Raw genomic sequence first — 22,446 nt, forward strand, 5'->3', positions numbered from 1 at the left:
TTCTTCACCTATGTTTTACAAAGAGCCAACAATTTTGGTATAATTAATGTCCAGGCAGTGATACTGGATACAATCTAGTGATGCAAAGACAGATTTTCAAAAACAGCTTAGACACTTTAGCGAATTGTAAAACACGGATGTTCAGAATCACAGTAACAGGTCCTAAGAGAGAAATCTGAAAAAGAGAATAATTTGTTTTTACCTCATTGGAAACACCAGAAGAATGATCTTGAACATAGTCCAGAGCCTTTTTAGGAGGCTGGGTGTAGATGCACCACATAAGCAGAAGTGTAGAGATGGAATGGAGGAGAATCAATGGCAGCAAGGAATGAACATGTGGAAAAGGTGACAACAGTTAGAAATTGAGCGCTGACAGTATCAGATACACATATAGAGTGACACGAATGGAGCAAAATGGGTGTAGCCCAGGAGGAAGAGTGCGATGTTCGTAAATATTCTCAAGCACTGGGCAAAATTACTAGTGATTTGATTAGTATATTTATAAACTCATTTCATCAAATCAAAATTAGCACTCCTAGTCTCTAGCCACAGAGGAATGCAAGGTACATTAAAAAAACACCAAAGGAGCAGGTGGATAGCATGCTGGTGAGTTTCCACGTGTGGCCTGAAAATGATTGTAGAAAAACGCTGATAATTTAGGCTCAAAACAGAAATTGGTCCTATCCCTATAAACTGTCTAATCAACAATAACAACACATATAAATTAAAGCTAGGGAATTTTTTTTCTCTAAAGTAAAATGCATTTATGTGAGTACTTGGATTCAAATTAGGAAAAATATTCTTCCTATTAGTTATAGAAATTCTAAAAATATTATTAGGTTTATACTCATTTACAGTCACTTTTGATCCAGTTCAATAAGATACAATGAATCTAACCAAGTCTCCTTTGCATTTTAGGGGACAAAAGGGACTAACTACTATAACCACCTAGTATATAATATATGGTCAGTATATGACTGTATAAATCAGTCTATGACATGATAAAAGAAAGATTGTACTCTCTGATCTTTAATCAAACTTCTGTGCGGTGTATTCAGTATGTTCTTTAAGTGTTTAAAATTCAGAAACACCAGTGAGAGTATAAAAACTATGTAACTGACAGACATCAAATGCACTGCTGTCGGCGGCTGCAGTTCCCCAGTAAAACTCGAGTTAATAAAGGAAATTGCTATTTGAATCTTGGGTTGATGCTTTATCCCAAACAGATTAAGCAGTTCTCGTAAGGTCCACCTTTGGTGGAGGTCTGGGGACTAGAGGAGTTGTGGTGGTTTTCAGTAGCAGGAGGAGAAAGCAGGGTCCACAGGGTTTCTTCGTTTTTCCTTTTCCTTATATCCCTAAGGGCAAATGAGACATTTTATAGTGGGGATATCCTGGCAGTATATTATAGTGGGGATTTGCCAGAAGTTTTTGTTTTTCTGATAGGTCTGAGTTTAACTTCTGACACTGCCACTTAACTCTCTTGGGCAAATTACTTAACCCCTCTGGCCTCCGGCTTCTTACTGGAGGGACACTGTGAAGACTCAGATCATTAGTATGGAACCCAGCCCTCTCCAGGTGCTTGGTGATTCCTCAGCAAATAGGAGCTATCATAATAGTAAGTTTGATTATTGTAAATTTCACAGTGCTTTTCTGATTGAGCTAGATCCAAATGGACTGTAAACAAATACAAATCTTCTATAAATCTGTAATAATTGTCTGACTGTTCTAGGACCGATACTATCTCAACATTTTGAATCTGTAATCAATCAGATATAAAATAATCTAATGCATGATTTGGTGGGAAAGAAAAACTATATAGGAAGTGTCTGACATGTTTAAATGTTTGGTAGAGAAGTGAATGCGGGATAAGATGTACCAAATTTGTGTGTGTAGAATATACTTTTTTCAGAGTATTTTTGGTGTACATAGTATTCAGCTTTCGTTCTCTAAATGACACCTATCTCTTCTGATAACGATATGTTTTATAAATCAAACAACATTCTCCTAATCGTTTTATATTAACAGTCTAGCCTCACTTACCGGGCGTCCAAACTCCAGTTCTGAAAAGAATTTATACCAGGGCTCATTTTCTAAATCTATGTCATCTGGATTTATGCGATCAGTCTGGAGCAGATGTGAAGGAAAAGGGAAGGAAAAGTCACACTGAGCTAAGTGAGGGCAACGCTGTGAGGCATGAAAAACACACACATTCGCACACAAACATGCATCAACTCTCACCCAACAAATCTCAGCCAGAGAGAACAAAGGAAGTAAAGTAAAATGGGCAAAATTAGGATATGAAGGTGAGCTTTGATGGCATCACTTAGGCCCCTAGTTATTTTCTCCGCCATCATTTCTAGTTTTCTCCTTAGCTTGATGCATAAACTATGACAAACTCTCTGTGACAGTGAGATTGAGCATTGATAGCACAGCAGGATATTAAAACAGGCTCAACTCAGTCACCAAGTAGCTCTTCTGGGCGAGTCACTCCATCGCCCCTGCCCTCATTGGTCCCAGCGTGTAAGCCTGGAGTCAGCAGACAGTTCGCTCAGGTGCAGGCACTTGGAGAGCCTGGGGACGGCAAGGGGTCACGTGGGAAGAGATACAAGGTGGGGGAGGAGTGAGAAGTGCTGGGAGACTGTTAGCGAGTTGTTTGGCATGAAGAACCCGGGGTCTCGGTGAGAAACAAAAGGGCAGCAAGGTGGGGGTGATGGTGAGTAGCCAGCCTCTGATTATCTTCTTAGCCTCTGGGGAGCAAGGGCTGCGTCTGAACTTCCCGACGGCATGAGATAAGTTAAAGAAGGAAGGAGCTCACCCAGATGGGAGAGAGAGCCGGGGTGCACGCGCTTGGTGTGGGAATGCTGGTCCTGGGCGGAGGGGAGGGGCTACCAGTTACTTCTCCATATGGTGACAGAGAAATAGGCTTCCGGCCAGGGTCCCTTGGAACAGGTGTCGGAGTGGTTGGGAGAGGGGGCTGTAAGAAAAAGGGGTGAAGGAAAAACTGCTTCATTAGATGGAGGTTCTCGACGGAACCAAGAGGTCACCAGCTAGCGGCACTTTGTGTCCTGCCTTAGGTAAGGCAGGAGGAAACGTTCAGGAAAGGTGAAATGTCCCCGGGGTCTCAGATAACTTAGGAATGGTCCGGATCACTGAAAAGGTGTGAAGACAGGAAACCTTCACAAAGTGAAGAAAGACCACGTTTTATGAGATACCCCAAGTATCACCTTCTACCGGTCCACCTTGAGCTAGAGAAATGGACCTGGGTGGAGTTAGGTTTTTCATATTACTGTGGTCGGTCAAGGTTGGGGAAGAGAGAGGGAGAAAATCCCACCCTGGTTTGGTTAACACTTTAGAGAAAAATTTAAAAAAAAAATTTTTTTTTTTGGTAATTAACTTACACCCCTCCATTGGTTTCTGAATGTCATATTTAAGATACAAAACCTAGGACTGTTAATATAAGCAGGTTGAGAAAATATATACATATTATATATATATGCTTTAATAATAGAAAAAAAGAGCATTTATTTTACCCAGTGATATCCTTAATCTTTTAAATAATACATGCCTGACCAGATTCATTCAGGCCATTGATTTTACATTAAAAAGGGATGCTTAAAGTACTACATATGGGTTATGACTTCTTTGAGAATTTATTACATGACCCTAATTAAGCATGGAACAACTGGACAGTAATATTTTAAGTCATGGGAAAAATAAAAAAAACTCCAGTTCTCTAAAAGCCATTCACCTGGGCCAGGAGAGGACCTATTCCAGGAGATATATGATGTGCTCATGGCCTCAAAGCAGATCCATATCATTCCCTTCCAGTTCCTAAAGAACTCAAGGACCTCCATGGAGTAACTACATCTCAGCTCCAGAAGAAATGCTCTACAACCTTGTGATCTTGGGTGCTTTGAGGTATGCCATATTCAAACAAAAGCCATTATTAGACATTAGCTTGTCCGAGTGTTTTGTTGGCCTGTTGCATTCCCAATAATTTTGTTAATAACACACAGTCTGTATTTAATAATCAATTATATCCAAAGTCTTTTTAGAGATGTGCTTTTTATTTCAATATTTTATGAGATTATAATAGTAGTTACAGGCAGTGATAGAAAAGTTTGAGACATCATAACACAAGAGCGAAAGGGCCTATGGTATCGATATGTGGTGACCATAATGATAAAGGCCATGTAACAACCCTGTGACATGTTTACCGTGAAGCACTAGGGGATTAAAAACAGACTATGATAATAGTTGTGGTGGTGTCACAAAGCCTGTGTCTGGACAAGCACAGTATTGAGATTGTTCTGTTCTTTCTTTTAAAATATTATTATATTTTATAATGTTATGGGGAACATCGTATAATTACTATGAGAAATGTTGCAGAAATTTTGAGATATATTCTCTTACTTAGTCAACATTATATTTGGTTTTACGTTTCAGAAGTAACAGTGAAATTGATAGAAAATATTCTGGTAATTAATTTACCATTTTCTGTTTAATTAAAAAATTTGTTTCAATTTATCTCTGGTTCAATAGTGCAAAAGTAGTAATTGAGATTCTGATAGTACTGAAATACTGTTTTTCTCCAATCATCATTTAGATTATAGCTGCAGTATGTAGGTATTTTGTGGAATAGTTTGGCTGGAGCTGATATTTAAGGTAGTTGACACTAGAGAGAATTTTCCAGTAATTTTGTTCTGTCTGTAGAGACCCAGGACTGCTTCCACAGGAAAACTAATCTTTGGCTTTTTCAAATCTCACTGTTTCTAATGTTATATCCTTAATAATATTATTAATTCTTGATTTTATAATCTCTGTTTTCATGTACAGTACTTTATTTTGCTAAGGGGAGATAGAAACTTCTCTTAGAGGAGACATTTGTTTAAAAAACATTTTGAACAGTAGAGGGCAGCAAATGTAGAGGGCCAAACAAATAAGTATATTTGGTTACAACTTCACTTCGATTTCCACCTTAAAAAATAGATACAACAAACAAATATACTAAATCCTGATTTATAGAAATCTATTTCTATGATAGACTATGGAAAAGGGAGCAGAATATCTACCATCCTGCACCCTACCTTGGAATGGCAACTTCCCATGAATTACGACTTTGTAGATTAAAACTTCAATTTATCGTCTCAATGGGCAACTGTCTAGAATTCATGCCAATAGAAATTAGAAGAGAAAACCCCCGCAAGGATAATTGGTAATTATCCATAACTTTGGAACTTAATGAAAGGCACATGCTTGAGCAGAGCCTCGATGGTAAAGAAATGGTAAGTGGCAGAACTAGAATTTTCTATATGCTGTAGTTGACCTTTTGAATCCCTTTAGTCAGGAAACAATTAAATGTATTATGTAGCAAATCTTGAGTCACTCTAAGGTACACAGAGGGCTCACAAAAGTCAGTGATACACATTCAGATGGTCAGCCAACAGACAGACATACATACTAATGATCTCACTAAATCAGCACTTTCCATGAGTGACTTGAAAGTTTTTTAGTCGTTCAACATGAATGTTAACATTCAGCAACTCATTTAGGAAGCATGATCGTGCTCATAAAAGACAACAAAAGAGCAGAGATACTGCTGTCCCTCTTTCTACCCTCTTGATCTCTTTTCATTTTGAAAAACTCAGCACACCTGGGCTTAACAATGAACATGGGGTCATGAGCTCAAGGGGAAGTAAGAAAACCTAAAATTATAAATCACACACAATTCTTATTTAAAGGTAACCTATTTTTGAAGTTTCGTTTTCTACAGTTTAAAAGCATTTTGTTGCTTTTCAGGTTATAAAAATTCTACTGTTCTCAGAATTCTTATTGTGGGCATGGGATTTCTATGTGCTGTTCCAAACAGAAAAATTGCCAACGTCATTTGGTCCTTTATAACTTACGCTCATTAGATTTTTAAGCTTTAATGACATTGGCTACTATGTTTTATATCTATTGAGATACCACAGTAAATGCTCTATACATTGTTAGTTGGGATAATTTTTTATGGTTCAAACCAACAGATGAAAGTCTCAGAATTTTATAGCTTAAGCTTTAAGTGACAGTCTTCACTGCTAAAGAAGCTTAAGTTTACTGAGGGCTTAAATTGCATTTCAACTCTGCCCTGTGTTTTCAATGCTTTTTCTTTCACTTTTACCATTATGTGCAGGTTTAATTATTGTAGAGGAAGATAACATCTCCCCATTATTTTCTATTTTCAAGCATAAAGGTATCCTAAATAAGTGCTTAATTGAATTTATATTATTTTATTTTCATGTGGTTCACCTATAAACATATCCAGCCCAGATGGGATGTAGAATTTTTATTAATATAATCCAAGCAGAGAGTTTGCATGATTGTCTCATGGAATAAATTGCGGTTCAAATCAGTTTAAGATAAATTCCTGGTGATGGCAAAGTATTTTTCTAGATCAAACATTTGGCCCATTTAGTCATCATTTCTAAATTTATAGTCAAATGAGCATCTAGGCACTTCAAAAATTGTATTCAGGGGCTTCCCTGGTGGTGCAGTGGTTGAGAGTCCGCCTGCCGAGGCAGGGGACATGGGTTCGTGCCCTGGTCCGGGAAGATCCCACATGCCGCGGAGCAGCTGGGCCCGTGAGCCATGGCCGCTGAGCCTGCGCGTCCGGAGCCTGTGCTCCGCAATGGGAGAGGCCACGACAGTGAGAGGCCCGCATACCGCAAAAAAAAAAAAAAAAAAAAAAATTTATTCATTTTTACTTTCCTGTTAAAGAATATAAATGCATATTCCATTGATTTCTAAGGAAGAGGAGAATTCTTTTGGCCAGGGTCAGAGGAGGACTTCTCTTCCTCTACCCCCTTTGTATGCTAGGGAATCATGGAATTCGGGAACCACAGTTACTAATAGCAGTGTGTGGAATCCCCCGTGTGTGCTTTGATGGAGACCCATGGTGCCTTTTGTCACTAGAAATGTACAGACTTCATAGATAAGCAACAGAACAAGGATTAGGTCCCACCAACTTTACCCACTAACTGCAAGGGTAAAACCTATACTCATTCCCTTACTATTAATTTAGTGTATATTCACTGAACACCTACCATGTGCCAGGCATTGCGCTAGGTGCTGGGGATTTGACTGGTGCACCAGTCGGGGTCCCTGCCTTCAAGGAGCTTAAAGTCTAGTGAGGGACACAGACAAGTAAACAGGCCATTACAATTCAGGGTGGTGAGGTGTAATGCTGTGTGCTGTAGGGGGGCTCACAGCAGGGGAAGCTTGGCCCCAGTAGTGTCCATTAGTCAGGATGGTGCCCTGGGGGAAGTGAGACAGGCCGAGGGGGAGATGGGATTTTCCACAGGAAGAAAGAGGTGGTGGAGAGAGTATTCCTGGCAGAGAGACAGCCTGTGCAAAGGTCCATGGGGGGAAGATTGAGAGCTCTCTGTAGAGCTGGAACATGGTGAGTGAAGCAGGAAGGGCAGGAAGATACTTGAGGCCGGAGAGGTCAAAATGGGGGCCAAACCACAAGGTTTTTTGTATATTACATTAAGGAACTTGGATTTTGCTCTAAGGACACTTGAGAGCTGGGAGAAAGTTTTGAGCAGGAGGTTTTCTAAGATTGCCCTGGCTGTGGTGTGGAGACTAGATTGGAGAATTAGAGAAAAGAGTCAGTGGCTGTCATTCTAATATAGGCAATGGACAATTGTGGACCAGAAGAGAGGAGTGGCCGTGGCATGTCTCCTGGGAGGCAGGACTTCGAGATGGCTGGGGAGAGGGGAATCCGAGATGACACTTGGGAAAACTGGGCAGACGGTGGCATCATCTCGGAATTCAAAAGAGCAACAGAGCCAGTGCACCAGTTAACCCAGCGGCGGTGTATAATTTACAGACGTTAAAGATGAAAAGAGCAAAGGAATTCTCACAAACTGTCTTGGAGGAAAAAGACATGAAGGTGCCTAAATCTTGCAGTCCTTACATGTTGTACGTGTGCTGTTCCATCACTCTCATTTAGCAAACCTGCTCTCTATCCTCTCTCTCGTGTGTGTCCAAGACACTCTCAAATCTCACGTGAACTCTATCAAGATACAGCCACTCTCTGCAACAGCACCATGCCCTGAGCCCTTTGTTTTTGTTTTTCTGATTTAGAGAGGCAGCTGGAATGGATTCAGGGTTGATGAAAAGAAAAAGATAATAGTCAAGTCCTATAATAAAAACCTGGCCAAAATGATAAAGATGATTAGCTCAAATCATTTTGCGTAAGGCTGGCCTTCAGCAAAATTGTTTAGGAGGGATAAACATTTTGGTTCTTTCCATTTCTTCATAAGATACCCATTTTCATTTCCTTCCAAGTTTCTAGGTTCCTTCCACTGCTCCTTTCCTGTGGCAGCAGAGACCCATCCGTACCCAAATCTTCAGCCATACCCACATTCGAGATCTTTCCATTCTTCTTAGAGCTAGTTAAGTATACTGGTCTTCTGTCCTAACTACTCAGGGCCCAGGTTGCTGGTAAAATAAATCCAGTACACTAACGTATTATAAATGAACAAATAAACTAACTTATACTGCAAAATAATTAAATAATCAAATACTCTAATTAAGGTGAAAATGACTAGCAGCTAAATGTGTTTTCGATTTAGCTAATCCTGGATGTGCAGCAGTATGGTGGTGATTAAGTGCACCAGGCATGAGTCTGCCTGGGCTCAACTTCCAGGTCCAGCACTCACCAGCCACGGGAACCTGAGCAAGGTTACTTAATATGTGCTCAGCCTCTCTATCTGTAAAACGGGAATTCCATACATCTACTTCATAGGGTTGTTGGGATCATTATATGATATAAGGCATAAATTACTAATTATAAGGCCTGACACATAAGTAAGTGCTCAATAAGGAGCTACAACTACTGCTATTGCTGCTGTTATTATTATTGCTATTTTTAAACCAGGAGCCTTCAAAGCTGTAACCCAAAGACATGAGTAAAGTGGAAATTTCAGTCACAATGACGGGCCTGTGAGTAAGGTCTTGATGGGGCGAATTCATTTGGTGTGTCTCCGTTTTAACCATACAGGAGATGGTCTACTTCTCACAAATGTGGCGCTACTCTGCATATTGATTAAATGATAGACTCCAAGTTCCTTGAGGTAAAGACTATGTTTTGCTCACTGCCGTGTCCCTCACACGTAGTACGATGCCTGGCACATAGGTGGGGCTTCACAGGTTTTGCTGCATGAGTAAATACTAGAAATATCCTGACGGGACTGCTTCCAAAATCAATCCTGTTTCCTGACATCACAGATACAAAAGCATTCCAGGACAGTGACATCCCCCAGCATCCCAAGAGTCTCAGACATTGTTAGAATGATCATTAATGTTTCGTTATTTACATTTAAATCTGAGACTCATTATTTTGCATGATTATTTTGTTATTTTAAACTTTATGCAATGGTGATATCATGGTTCACCCACTTCTCATCTTAGAAATTTCAAAGATCATGATATTCAGTCATATAACTTAGAGAATGGGTTATATGTTTGCAATGGAACCTGCAGTCCGGTGGTGTTCCTTTTTTTTCTTTCAGTTTTTCTGGTAAAGTCCTGTTACTCTAAAAGGTATGAGTTATCTGAAGAAAGGCAAAGAAGGCTTAGAAAAATATCCTGTATGAATTATGTGATTATAAGGTTTTTGAACATGTTTCTCAGGAACATAATCATAAATACAGGGTTTCAAAAACTAAATGAAGGACACTTATATTGGGTGTGGTGAGCAACGGTTTCTAATCAAATTTCAGGGCTGGCCTTATGTTATATACAATAATGTGGTTTCTTGGATACTCTTAAAGGCACTAACAAAGAAAACTCTCTTTTTCCTGTTCACTGACACCTAAAATTCTTTTAAGACAAAGACAAGAGCAAATTGCAGCCAGGTTTTGATAGAGGGGACGCAGAGGAATTATAGAATTTCAAAGAGATCCTGAAGGCATTGATCTAGGAGGGAAAGCAAGGACTGGGGGAATCAAAGCAAAAGAGGGCCAAGGAACAGCCTATTTCTTCAGTTGTACTTTGAGGAGGCAAGTGGTTATTTTCAACTTTCTATGTCTTTTCCTTTGCATGTAATTAAAATATATAATTGGGAGAAACACTGCAAAGTTAAATATGGTCTTGATCCATTAGATTGACAATCAGTCAGGAAACTTGAGGCTTGGTAACCTGAGGGAGATTTAATAAGAATCAATTAAAACAACTTGTTATAACAAAGGACATTTGGAAAATTTCCCTTTAAGCCAAAGAAATATTAAGAAACCAAAATGGAAACCAAGGGATGGAACTGCCTGGCCCATTTGTATCAGAGAATGAATGATTGTTCTCATTAGCAATGTAGACTGGCAATTCAGTGTTGCATTTGAGAGTTGTTCTTTTCCTTTTTTTAAAAATTAAACTCAGGATCATGATTAGGCATATTTATAGTTACATGAGAATGAGTCCTATATTTGATGAGTAGGGACAATATATTAGAGACTGTATTTTTAATTCTGAGATAAGATACACAAATCATGATACAAAATAAACATGATTTCTAAATAATGCCAAATAAATAAATTACCTTTATGATTCAAAAACTGCTAAACGATATGAAATTCAGGTTTATTTGAGAACCCAGGAAACCTAGAGAACTGGCGTTCTGTTTAATGACAAGTGCTTACTGGTCTTTCATGCTGCAGAATGGATGACTTCCCAGGTTCATATTCAAAGATACTCCTTGGCTCAGAACGAAATCTCCTTGTGTCCACTTTTCTGTCTGGAGGGTCCCAGTCATGCCTAGAAATCAACAACAAATTACATATGAAAGTAATTCTCTGTGCTTAAAACTGTTGTATAAAACCACTGATTATCTGTTTTCAAAGCTAATTTTAGTATAGACATTTTTTAAAGCTTCTCAGGATAAAATGTTAATATGCAAAAAAATAGCACATTTGTGTTCTGTTTTTCATAAATGATTTAAAGAAAGCCATTTCTTTGATTTCCTATTATATTTTCCTCTACTTCTTTTCATACAAGGACTATTCTCCTGCTGGCTCAATAACTCACACGAGGGGTTTGTATTGATAGAAATGCAGCCAGTTAGCTGCTGGTGAACTCTGGGGATCACAAATGGCAGCTGTGTATTTTTGTGTTTAGAGGAAGTAGCAGTTATGCTCCATTAAGTTATGTGAGTTTATCCCATCACTCTGTGACCTGGCATCCTTGATCCGAAGTGACAAGGAGTAATGTACATGTCATGTTTATCTTGTTATCTTGTTTATCTTGCAAGTGGCATCATAGTTTGTCTATGAAAAGTGCAAAAGTATCACTTGGGTTGCCATCCATAAGAGCAAGTTGTATGGCAGTGGAGACCCTCCATGGCTTTACCCTTGAAAACCCAGAGGCTGGCATCTATTCCATCGCGTAGGAGACCCTGGAATCAGCTCTTTTTCCTGAACTAATATCCTTCAAGAGGCAGGCAAAGAGGGACTTCAAAAGTAAAGCTTTTCTAGGTAGCTGAGGCTGAAGAAGGCTTCCTTTGAGAGGATCACATTTGAGGAAGAAGGATTTTCTGACTGTAGATGGAGGCAATTCTTTTGTTTTTTTCCTTTTTTTAAAAAAATATATTTTAATTTATTTGGCTGCGTCGGGTCTTAGTTGTGGCATGCGGGATCTTTGTTACCTGTGAGGGATCTTTGTTGCAGCATGCGGGATCTTTAGTTGTGGCATGTGAACTTCTTAGCTGCGTATGTCGGATCTAGTTCCCCGACCAGGGACTGAACCCGGGCCCCCTGCATTGGGAGCTCAGAGTCTTAGCCACTGGACCACCAGGAAAGTCCCATGGTGGGGGCAGTTCTGACCCATAGAATGGGATGAAATTCTGACTCCATGCATGTTGGAAATAGAAGTTTCTACAAGACAGGAGAATTAGGGGCAGGCAGGTCCTGGCTTTCTAGTAAATTGATGAGCAATATTCAGCAGATGTACTTTGAGCATCACATAAGACAATGTATATGAAAACATTCTAGAAAATTTTAAGGGATTATTGTGTTTCTCAATGAAAGATTTATTTTTACTAGACATATAGGACAAAATACATTTAAATCTGAGTTCATTTTGGTTCTTTTTTATGGCAGAGATAGTATTTTGTGTCTAGACAATTATTTCTCAAATTTAAGATATAACACCTATAAACACATAATCATCATGAGGAGACGGGCATTAAAATGAGAACTCTTCACACATAATGTATGTCTATCTTTGTGGTATCTTATACCCTATATGATCAGTTACTTTTAATGGTACAACAGGGCGTTGAATATAATATTTCTGGGATGGGTATGACAGATGGATGCTTAATAACCATATTAATACTGAATAATTCTTATATTCTTATTTATTATTGCTGGTATAGCATGAGCTATGGCTTTAGTTAGAGCTGAGTGTGAATCCTGGCTTGGACATAGTAGCTGCATGAGCTGAGCAACTTACTTTAATTTCCAAAACCACAGCTTATTTTTTCTCTTTCTCTCTAAAATGGGTTTAAAATAGAACATATCTCATTGGGTTGTTCTCAGAATTAAGTAGTATAATACAGGAAAAGTGCTTAGATTAGTGGCTCATAGTGAGGTCTCAATGAAGGTTACCTATAAGTGGTACTATTAGTCATTATCCTAATAAAAATGGCCCAATAGAAGTGTGTTTATAAATGTTTATTTTTGTTTGAATAGTTTCTATAAAAATATTTCAGTGGGGAAATTAAAATTAGTGTGTGGAAATGAGTCACAGGTAGACACATTAATGCCTTACTTATGATTTATGAATAACCTTTTCTGTTTTTAAAAAGATACTTTTGTGATCAGAGGGGAAATTTTAAATCATTAATAGTCCTAACATTTCAAATCTGAGGAAACTGAAAATTAACTGCATAGTCTCTGACCTGCTATGCCAAAGGGAGTGTCAGTTATTTCTATTTATTTGTCTCATATGCATTTATTTTATTTTATTTTATTTATTTATTTATTTATTTATTTTTGCGGTACGCGGGCCTCTCACTGTTGTGGCCTCTCCCGCTGCGGAGCACAGGCTCCGGACGTGCAGGCTCAGCGGCCATGGCTCGCGGGCCCAGCCGCTCCACGGCATGTGGGGTCTTCCCGGACTGGGGCATGAACATGTGTCCCCTGCATCGGCAGGTGGACTCTCAACCACTGTGTCACCAGGGAAGCCCCATATGCATTTACTGATCAAAGAGTGGAGATGACGCTCAGTTACTTCAAGTCTAACTCAGGTGACCATGATATTATGAACCAATATTGTGAAAGTGTTCGCTACAATCTTGATAGAAGAGGTGAACATGGCACCTTTATAAGACTATACATATACTATCTCAGAAAGGTGAGCAGTGATTCTTCTGCTGAATGCCCTGTGGGCTTATTTTTATCCTAAGCTAAATACAAGACACTTCAGGGGAAAATGCCTTACTTTTCTGTTGAAGACCGATCTCTTGGTCGAAGTGGTGGGACTGGAGGAGGAATGTGCGGGGGAGGGACAGGAGAGGAAGCATCCTTAAAGGCGTCAGTGCCGTTGTCGGAGTGGCTTTTGGAGAGGGGTCTGTAGGTCTGGGTCTTGGCAGCAGGATGTGACTGAGCACGGTAGGGTGAGTTGTACAGGCCTATCACGAAACACAACACAGCAAAACAAAAACAGAACAGAAACAAATAACATTTTGCAAGTGCATTACATTATTTATACCCCACAAAAATATCCCATGATTTTACCAAGATTATTATCAGTAAACATATTCACAATGCATGCATTGGATGGTATGCTCTTGATTTATTAATATTATTAATTTATTAATCATTATTAATTCATTAATGGATTGCATGCACGAGCATTGGTTACAGTGAATCCTCATCAATTATTATGGAATTAGTAATAATTCCAACTGGTACTAGAAACAAACTTACAGATACTTAGCAAATTTTCTCGTGGATAGTGTAAACTAATATCGTAGTTAAGATTTTAGAAGAAGATTAAAAATACTTAATAGAACTGTTTCCAAATATCTTCTATTACTTTAAAAGCTCTGATTTGCATATGATAATTGACGTGTTAATTGCAATCAAACAAAATATTGAGCAAGTTAAATACATGTGGTGCAAGGCATAAGGAAACATCAACTCTCAATAAGCTTATAGCACATCTGGGGAAAAGAGACGTGATTAGAATTATGATTGAAAATAATTGGTAGCATATGATAAAGGCCACATGAGGAAAACATATTTTAGGCATTAAAGATTTTAGAAGATGGTGATTGGTCGGAGAATATATCACAGAACTGATGACACTAGAGTGAGCCCTGAAGGATTGGTTTGGGTGGGTCGGGGAAGAGGGCAGCGGAGATGGCAGAGGAAAAAAAGCAGCAGAAAGTGCAAGGCATAGAACAGCGCGATGTAAGGTTAGTAGGAGGGGAAGAGACTAATCAGAGTTGCTTTGTCTGCCGATTAAATGGTAAAACTCTAAAGGGCTCTGAAAGTTTATATGTAACTACCGTTCAATTGACTAATTCTAATGGATGCAAACTTCAATATGAAAAATAATTATAAAAATTCTGAATTTCCTGCCACCTCAATCTTTTGAGCTAAGCCTATTTTCATTCATCTGCTCCTCCTGAAGGTCCATGCAAATTGGCTATGACAAATGAGACAGTGTCTGCACTTCTGTTTTGCCTCAGTGCTACAGTCAGACTTCAACTTGAGCGCTTGTTCAGAACGAAACAGCAGACCCAAAATGGAGTTGCTTGTGCTAAGCCCCACAGCACCAAACCGAGACTTAACTTAGTTACAGTTCTGACTCTGCCAGAAATGGAATCTTAAAGCCGTCCATCAGGAATGGCCTGGCCAGCAGGAGTTAGATACTCTGCCTGACAGCCCCCTGCCCTCCCCTCAGGGAAAGTGACCTTGCAGTAACCCACCCGCTGTTTTTCTTAGTCTAACTTTCCTGTTCCTGCTCCCTTCTGCCTATTGAAAGCATTTCGTTTTGTTCAGCTCCTCGGAGCTCCTTTCTGTCTGCTAGATTGGATGCTGCCTGATTCATGAATCATTTTATAAAGCCAAGAAGATCTTTAAAATTTTCTCAGTTGAATTTTGCATTTTAACAAGCGAAACACAGGAGAGGAGTTAGGAGAACCTGAGACCGGGAATAAAAGTTGAGGGAATCTTAGCAGGCCACCTGCTGCCGTCTGGAAGAGCGAGGACTGAAAACCAGATTCTTGCAGCTTGCTGAGCCCGTTCTGCTTGTTTTTTTCCTTCTACTTGTCGTCGGACACTAGTAGCAGAATCCTCAACAGTGAAAAGGCCTGAGTGCTGGCCTTCAGGCCTCGTGGAGGGGACAACCTCATCCCGTTTGGGGGTGTGGCTGGCAAGGGGACCTCGATGGGAGGCTGCAGCTGCTGAATGGGATGTGGGCCTCGGAGACTGCTCTACAGAAGGCAATAACAGGCACTGTGCAATCGTCCTGAGCCTGGGGCCGGGAAGTGACAGGCGGCCCTGTGTGGGGTCCCCTGATGTGACATTCAGGAGAAAGCGATGATGGAAACATTTTTCAGGGGTCCCTCACTCCAGCCTGCAACCATTTCACAAGATACCAACTCACTCAAGTTCAAGTGGAAATGCCCAGAATTGAAGTCATTCCATTATGACCGCTGGCAACTCTGAGTCAGAAAAGTGGTCCAGCAAACTGGGATGTTTAAAAATCCTTCAATAAATGATTGCATTTGGAGCAAAAGCATGGACAGGGTCACAAAATACCTTGCTTGACTTGTTTTTGGTGAAGTGTATCTGAAAGATCTTACGCAATTGTAATCATTCTCTCTACTGATAAAAGGAGATCTTTATCTTATTTTGTACCCCCTGTTACAGTATGTTCTTTCCTGCTGTCCTCACACTTTGGTTAAACATTCCTGAAGCCGAGAATAAACTAACAGTGGGGATGAAGGAGATAAAATAGTATTAGTTCTCATTTCCATGAGAAAAGATCAAATCTTTCGTTATACATGCTGAGAAAAGAAAAAAAAAGCATCTTCCTAATTGTAGAGACTGAAATCGTGCACTCAGAGTGGTAAAAAAAAAATGACTGGGAAGTTCTTCCAAGCATGGGAGGACACAGTGTAGTCATGGCAAGCAAGGAAACCCATCCTACCTGCATTATATGTATAAGGAGTATTATACATGTCTGTGTCATCATCTAGAAAATGAAACATAAATATTATGGTAATACAGATTGGTCACCACATCCTAACAAGATAGCAGAACTTCAGAGAAACAACAGATTTGTTAGAAAACCAACACATTTTGCCTAGTTCATAAAACCATTTTTAAATTTTCAAATATTATGGGGTTTTTTTTTTCTGTTGTTTTTTGTTTTTTGTTTTGCTGGGACTTTGCAAATTGACTTCTCTGGGCTGTTAAACAGGTTTGCTCTGCTGCCCACTTCACAGCATACAGATATCAGTCCCTCTTCCTCCTTTCTGCCTGTCCTGGATCATGAATTTCCTTTAGTAAGTGCTTTAAAGATCCCTTGTCAACTCAGTGAGACCCAGCTACAGTCACTGTCTTGATATGGGGCAGATGCACGTGGACAGAGGAATAATGTGTCTCTTTAAGCAGATAATACGCCAGGCCAGTTTATACTGTGGATAGGGAAGGATGAAGGGTCACCTTCTAAGAGGCTTCCTGGCAGCTCAGGGGTGAAGCAGCAGTGCGGGTGTCTGGGTGTTGAGGGGTGACCTAAGAATAAGGAGGAGTGTTGAAAAGAAGGAAGGGCCATGAAGTTTGCTGGGGTCTTGACAGCTTGTGTGAACCAAAACTACACAAAAGAGTGTACATCCTTCAGCCCACAAGGACCTGATCAGAAAACAGAACTACATACCCGGCTTGTGCACCATGTGGATTTGCTTAAACATGGTCTTGTACCAGTCCTTTGGCCTGTCAACTGTCTGTAAAAGAAAATGTCCAACAGTTACAAAACTGGTTCCAAATAAACATTGTTCCTCTTTGTATATTATATCTTTTTAAATAGAAGATTTCTGTTCTGACTCTTTACTATGTCATGATGACATATCAGTAATTTATCCAGGGATACATGCCATTTGTAAATACATTACCCTTTGTTTGAGTGGAGGCTGAGTTGGAATGTTATACGCTATGGTTTTATTTCTTCCAGGTCACAGCTGTGCCCAGCCCTAGGTAGTTGATATTTGTGCAAGCTTATTTATATAAAATTAACTGAATAAAAGTTATAGTGTTATAATTATTTGCTTCGCTCCTTTTGGCGATAATTATCATTATCCATAATAACTTGTTAGTATACTGGCCAAGACATTATTTTAAAAATTAACTAGGGAATATTTTGGACTCGAATTGTATTCTGATCATCAGCTTAGAATTAGAGAAATAAAAATTTGGCATTTACTAGTCTAAGTTACTAAAATACTGACTATAGTAAACAATCTAGTGTCCTAGAGCAAGTCACAAAATATAGATATTGTTTCAAGATTTCTTTAACATGATAATAAAATGTTGGCAACATTTGCTGTGCTAAACTGTAAGTTCCTTAAAAGCAGAAGCTCCTTATCCACCCCGCTTTTGATATAATATAAACAGTAGGCTGCAGTGGAAAGCTGAGATTAATGTCAGATCAACCTAGATTCAAATCTTGGTTCCTTTCATTACTGTTTAATACTTCCAAGCAATAAGAATTTGAGCAAGTGAGGTAACCTTTTAGGGCCTCAGTTTTCTCTTCTCTAAGATGAAATAATTATATCCACATCGTAGAATTGTTATGGAAATTGAAAGAGACAGTGTATACAAAAAGACCTAGAACAATGCCTAGAATATAAGAAATGCTCAATAGATCATAACAGTAGGAAACCTCAGATATTTACAGAATAAAACAATGAATGAATCCAGGTTATTGGATGGAAGTCTACCTAATCGTATACCTGTGAAAGTGGACATATGCCTTTATAATCATAATTCAAGATTTTGCTTGGAGTGTCTTCATTTTAACTCTTCCAGGGTTATTCTGGTAGGAAACTTGACCATTCTGTATATAGTGACTAAATATACAGATTTTTCGAGGCAGTTCTCTTCATAGAAAATATTCTGTTAGGAAGGCCACAAAAATATTCTTGTATTTGTTAGACTGAGCTTTGGTGTAGATTTTATGTCCTGATTTTTCTTTCCAATGTGGTCGTCGTGTTTTCCATCTGGAAATTGAGGGTTTTGTGCTATATCTAGACTTATTTTGATCTCTAAGAATATATGATTCTGGTAATCACCACAAATACAGAGTAACATCAAGGGCTAATTGACTTTGTTGGGAATCACTTCTTCACTCATTCTAGGCTCTTTCTACAATGGAAATATTGAGTGGATCACTGGTGGACTTTATACTCAAATGGTGGCTGTTATTTGCTGGGCTAAACAAAGTAGATGAACATGTATCTTTAAGGGACACTTATTTTCATAAAAGATGGACTTGTTTTTCATTAAGCTTTAATTCCTTTGCAGTCTTTAGCAAAAAAAAATAAGACATAACTTTGTGTAAAAATGTTTCCCAGCCATACCTGGACACAACCAATGGCAACGAGGAAGCTGAATAAGTGAGTTATATCGCTGTATATGGCAATGCATCCTGACAGACAGGAGTTTTTCCTTCACTTGCTGGAGGGCACATATCTGGCGGGATCTCTGTTGTGCCATCTGCTAGCTTTATATGGTGAGCACAGAGATGCCAGGAAATGCCCAAGTTGCTTGGCAAAGAGGAATGTGAAACTGGTAAATGGGAATACTAAAACTCTATGTCCCTTTCTAAAAGAAGTCCTCTAAGCATTTAAAGTCCCTTTTAGAAATGCCACCATGTAGGTTGTTATGGCAAACATTGAGATTAGGTAAACGGAAGTCTACTCAAATTTCCGGAAGTTTACTTGTGTATTTGTTCTTCAAAATGATTTTGCATGGGCAGTAACTACTAGTAAATCACTATTTGGTTGTTTTCTATAACTTGGCTGAATAAACCTGAAATTTTACACTCCTGTAGTTTACAAAACATCAGAACTCTACATTGATTTATCGTGCAGAGATTTCCAAAAAGGGAAAAGACACATTTTCTACAGTTTTGGTGATAATTATCATTATCCATAATAACTTGTTAGTGAGTATAGTGTTCAAGACATTATTTTAAAAGTTAACTAGGGAATATTTTGGACTCGAATTGTATTCTGATCATCAGCTTAGAATTAGAGAAATAAAAATTTGGCATTTACTAGTCTAAGTTACTAAAATACTGGCTATAGTAAACAATCTAGTGTCCTAGAGCAAGTCACAAAATATAGATATTGTTTCAAAATTTCTTTAACGTGATAATAAAATGTTGGCAACATTTGCTGTGCTAAACTGTAAGTTCCTTAAAAGCAGAAGCTCCTTATCCACCCCGCTTTTGACATAATATAAACAGTAGGCTGCAGTGGAAAGCTGAGATTAATGTCAGATCAACCTAGATTCAAATCTTGGTTCCTTTCATTACTGTTTAATACTTCCAAGCAATAAGAATGTACACCAGTATACATTATTCTATTCTATTTTTGCCCCTTTCCGGCTTGGAAAAGACTCAAACGGTGTTATATTTGAACTAGAAGGAAAGAATCTTACATTTCACTTAACTACTCGCCTTAATTACACAGTCTCGTGGGATCTGAACCCTAGCGGTTTTTGTTGTTGTTGTTTTTAAGGATGGCAGTAAAAGGCTAACATAGACGTCCCAGGTCGCATGAGAGAGGGCAGTCTGGGAGCTGCTTCCCTTTCTTCAGATAGCTCAAAGGTACATTTGGTTAATTCTTGGCTTTTTAGAGTTTCCATGTTACTTTTTGAAATTCTGTTTCCTTGGTCTATGCTGGTTGTCTAAAATGAGACCCTGAGATGATACACTGGGACAGTACTGCCTTTGGTGTGTACACTGAGCAGAAAGCCCCTGTGAAGCAATGTAAGTCTGATAATCATTACTTTCTATGCGGATGAGAAAGAAAAACAGCCTTGGAGATTCTTGGCCTGCCGTGGCTCAGACATGGCGAGACTCCACATTTATAAACACAGCTATACTTGGGGATGTGCTCTGTGGGGCTGACAGATAAGAAATGTGAATGACTCTTCAGACCTGTACCTTCTCTGCAAACTTTGAACAGTCTACATAAGAGCACAGCTGTACATAAAAATGCTGGTTCCTTATAAGGAACTTCTGAGTTGCTTATATTTTTATTTTCTCTTTTATAGAGGGGGAACTTGCATTGAATGTCTAGTATCTGCATTTGTTTATGCATATCTAAACATGCTTTTGATTTGGCAGTAGATTAAAAATATATAAATTTTTAATATTTCTTGATTTTTCACTAACCATCTATAACATCTCAGTTTTTTCCTTTTAAAATGTAAAAAGCAAGGTCTTGCTATTTAAGAAAATTATATCTTACGGATAAAGACAGTTCCAGCTTTGCATGTCCATTTGTGTCTATCATATATTGACTTAAAAACATACCTAGAGGTCTCAGATAAAATCAGACAATCTATAACTACACAGAATCAGGGATCTCCTAATTTGTCAAGGGTCAATTAAACAAAACCAGTGACATTATACCTGTCTGACACTGTATCCCTACGTTATTAGGAAAAGAAATTCAAATTAAACCATTTTGAGTCAGAAATCTTAAAACAGAAACAAACAACAGAGTGCCACCGCCGGAAACATGCAGCCACCATAAGATTAAGAATGTTAGTCACAATCCCTGAACTCTTCCTGTCACTTAAATGGGACAATCATTGGTTCCAACAGAGATGTTTAGGACTTTATAATTAGTCACATTCAGCATCCCCAGAATATAATGAGTCTAAAGCCCCAGCAACTGCTCTACAGATTTTCTTTCTGGCTTCCAATTCTAATACAGATGCTTGGAATAATCAAGTTTCAACTCTCCTCTCCGAACACAGGATCCCCATGTGATGAATGCAAATCCAAGGAGACAAGAGACCCTCAGTCTTTGTCTTTCGTTCTTTCTGAGCGATTCTAATCGTCCCTGATCTCTTTTTCTGATCTCTTGCCGGTTCTTTTCCTCTCTCCACCCTTGTCTTTGGCCCCCCAGGTTTGCCTTCCAGGCCAGTAGCTCTCGGCACCAGCCCAGCCGAATACGTGGGTGTTGCAGACCGAGTGTATGCAGTCGGCGCTCCCTTCTCTCACCACCCCCAGTTTCACCTGCAGAGGTGCTGCCGCTCTCATCCTGGCGCCCCCAGTATTCCTTCGCGCAGGCCAGCACAGACCTCCTCTCCAAGTGGACTGGATCAGCAAGCAGCTGCCTGCCCAAGCTCAGCCTCTGCTGCTGCTGAACTTTGCCAGAAGGGGCTGCCCTGAAACACCGAGCAATGTTCTGGCAGAGTTTAAAGACTTAAAAAAAAAAAAAACCCAAACACTTTCACTTATCGCCCCGGAGAGCTCTCAGCAGGCACAGCTGACGAGGGACACTAAAACGTGATGTGTATTTTCCTCAGACAGTTTTTCCTTTCCACGACATGAACTCCCTTCCCTCCAATCATCTCGCTGCCCAACACCCAATTCACGGCTCCCAGTCTCCTGGTGGTAACACATCCATCTCAAGGAACAAATCACCGGTTTATTCGCAATGCACATGGGAATTCAGTGCAGCCAAAGAATTCACATTTTCTTCTTCCTTCTCTTTTCTCTTTCTATTGCCCCAACACTCCATGGAAAAGGTAAAACCAGACAAAGCCTACTTTTAACAGAATCACAATTTTCGTGATTTTTTTTTCGTGATTTTTAATTGAAATGGAAAAACAGATTGGGTCATTATCTTCAATCGACAGTTCCCTTTCTCTGCCACACACAGCATAATATTCATGAGAACTCAGATGGCACGGAGGGCAATCCTCATTATATAAGAGCATAGGAATGCACAAAGCCATTGACAATCCATCCTTTGTGGAGCCTGTGCACAGCCCCGGAGCAAGGCGCGCTGGCATTTCCTACCGTTCTAATTGCCGTGGGGATTCCGGATTCATCCACCGGCCCGATCCCCGGGTAGTGCGGCGCTTTGATGACTGTCACTCTCTTCTCCTCCTCTGAGGATCTGTACAGTGGTATTGAGCTGCCCATGCTGCCGTCCAGAGACTGTGCATGCTGGGGGTATGCCTCTGAGGAATCTGTGGAGAAAATTTGGTGAAATATACTTGATGCACGAGGAATCAAATTAATGGAGCCTCAGGCCTACCGTAATATAATATATTTAATTACATGTAATTACGTATAATTACATAGTTATATGTAAATATATAATACTATATTTATAAATAAATATAAAGTGTATTTCCATCACTATATCTTTTA

At 39.3% G+C, this 22,446-nt stretch overlaps 1 protein-coding gene across 10 annotated transcripts in view; it reads right to left on the minus strand.

The window, feature by feature from the left end:
* Positions 1-22,446, minus strand: part of SORBS2 (sorbin and SH3 domain containing 2) — a 172,464-nt gene that overhangs the window by 44,677 nt on the left and 105,341 nt on the right. For 2 of the 10 annotated variants that reach the window (XM_073798710.1, XM_073798708.1), the window contains 7 exons: positions 22,090-22,262; positions 16,927-16,993; positions 16,198-16,242; positions 13,477-13,666; positions 10,677-10,791; positions 2,816-2,974; positions 203-259 (listed from right to left, as the gene is read on the minus strand). In XM_073798710.1, the coding sequence (XP_073654811.1) occupies positions 203-259; positions 2,816-2,974; positions 10,677-10,791; positions 13,477-13,666; positions 16,198-16,242; positions 16,927-16,993; positions 22,090-22,262 (806 nt within the window). Of the gene's footprint in view, positions 1-202; positions 266-2,040; positions 2,125-2,815; positions 2,975-10,676; positions 10,792-13,476; positions 13,667-16,197; positions 16,243-16,926; positions 16,994-21,300; positions 21,652-22,089; positions 22,263-22,446 lie in introns of those variants that run through there. The other 8 variants (XM_073798705.1, XM_073798709.1, XM_073798706.1 and 5 more) reach the window with 8 other exon arrangements.

The sequence above is a fragment of the Tursiops truncatus genome, chromosome 21 (assembly GCF_011762595.2).
Source record: "Tursiops truncatus isolate mTurTru1 chromosome 21, mTurTru1.mat.Y, whole genome shotgun sequence".
NCBI classification, from domain to species: domain Eukaryota; kingdom Metazoa; phylum Chordata; class Mammalia; order Artiodactyla; family Delphinidae; genus Tursiops; species Tursiops truncatus.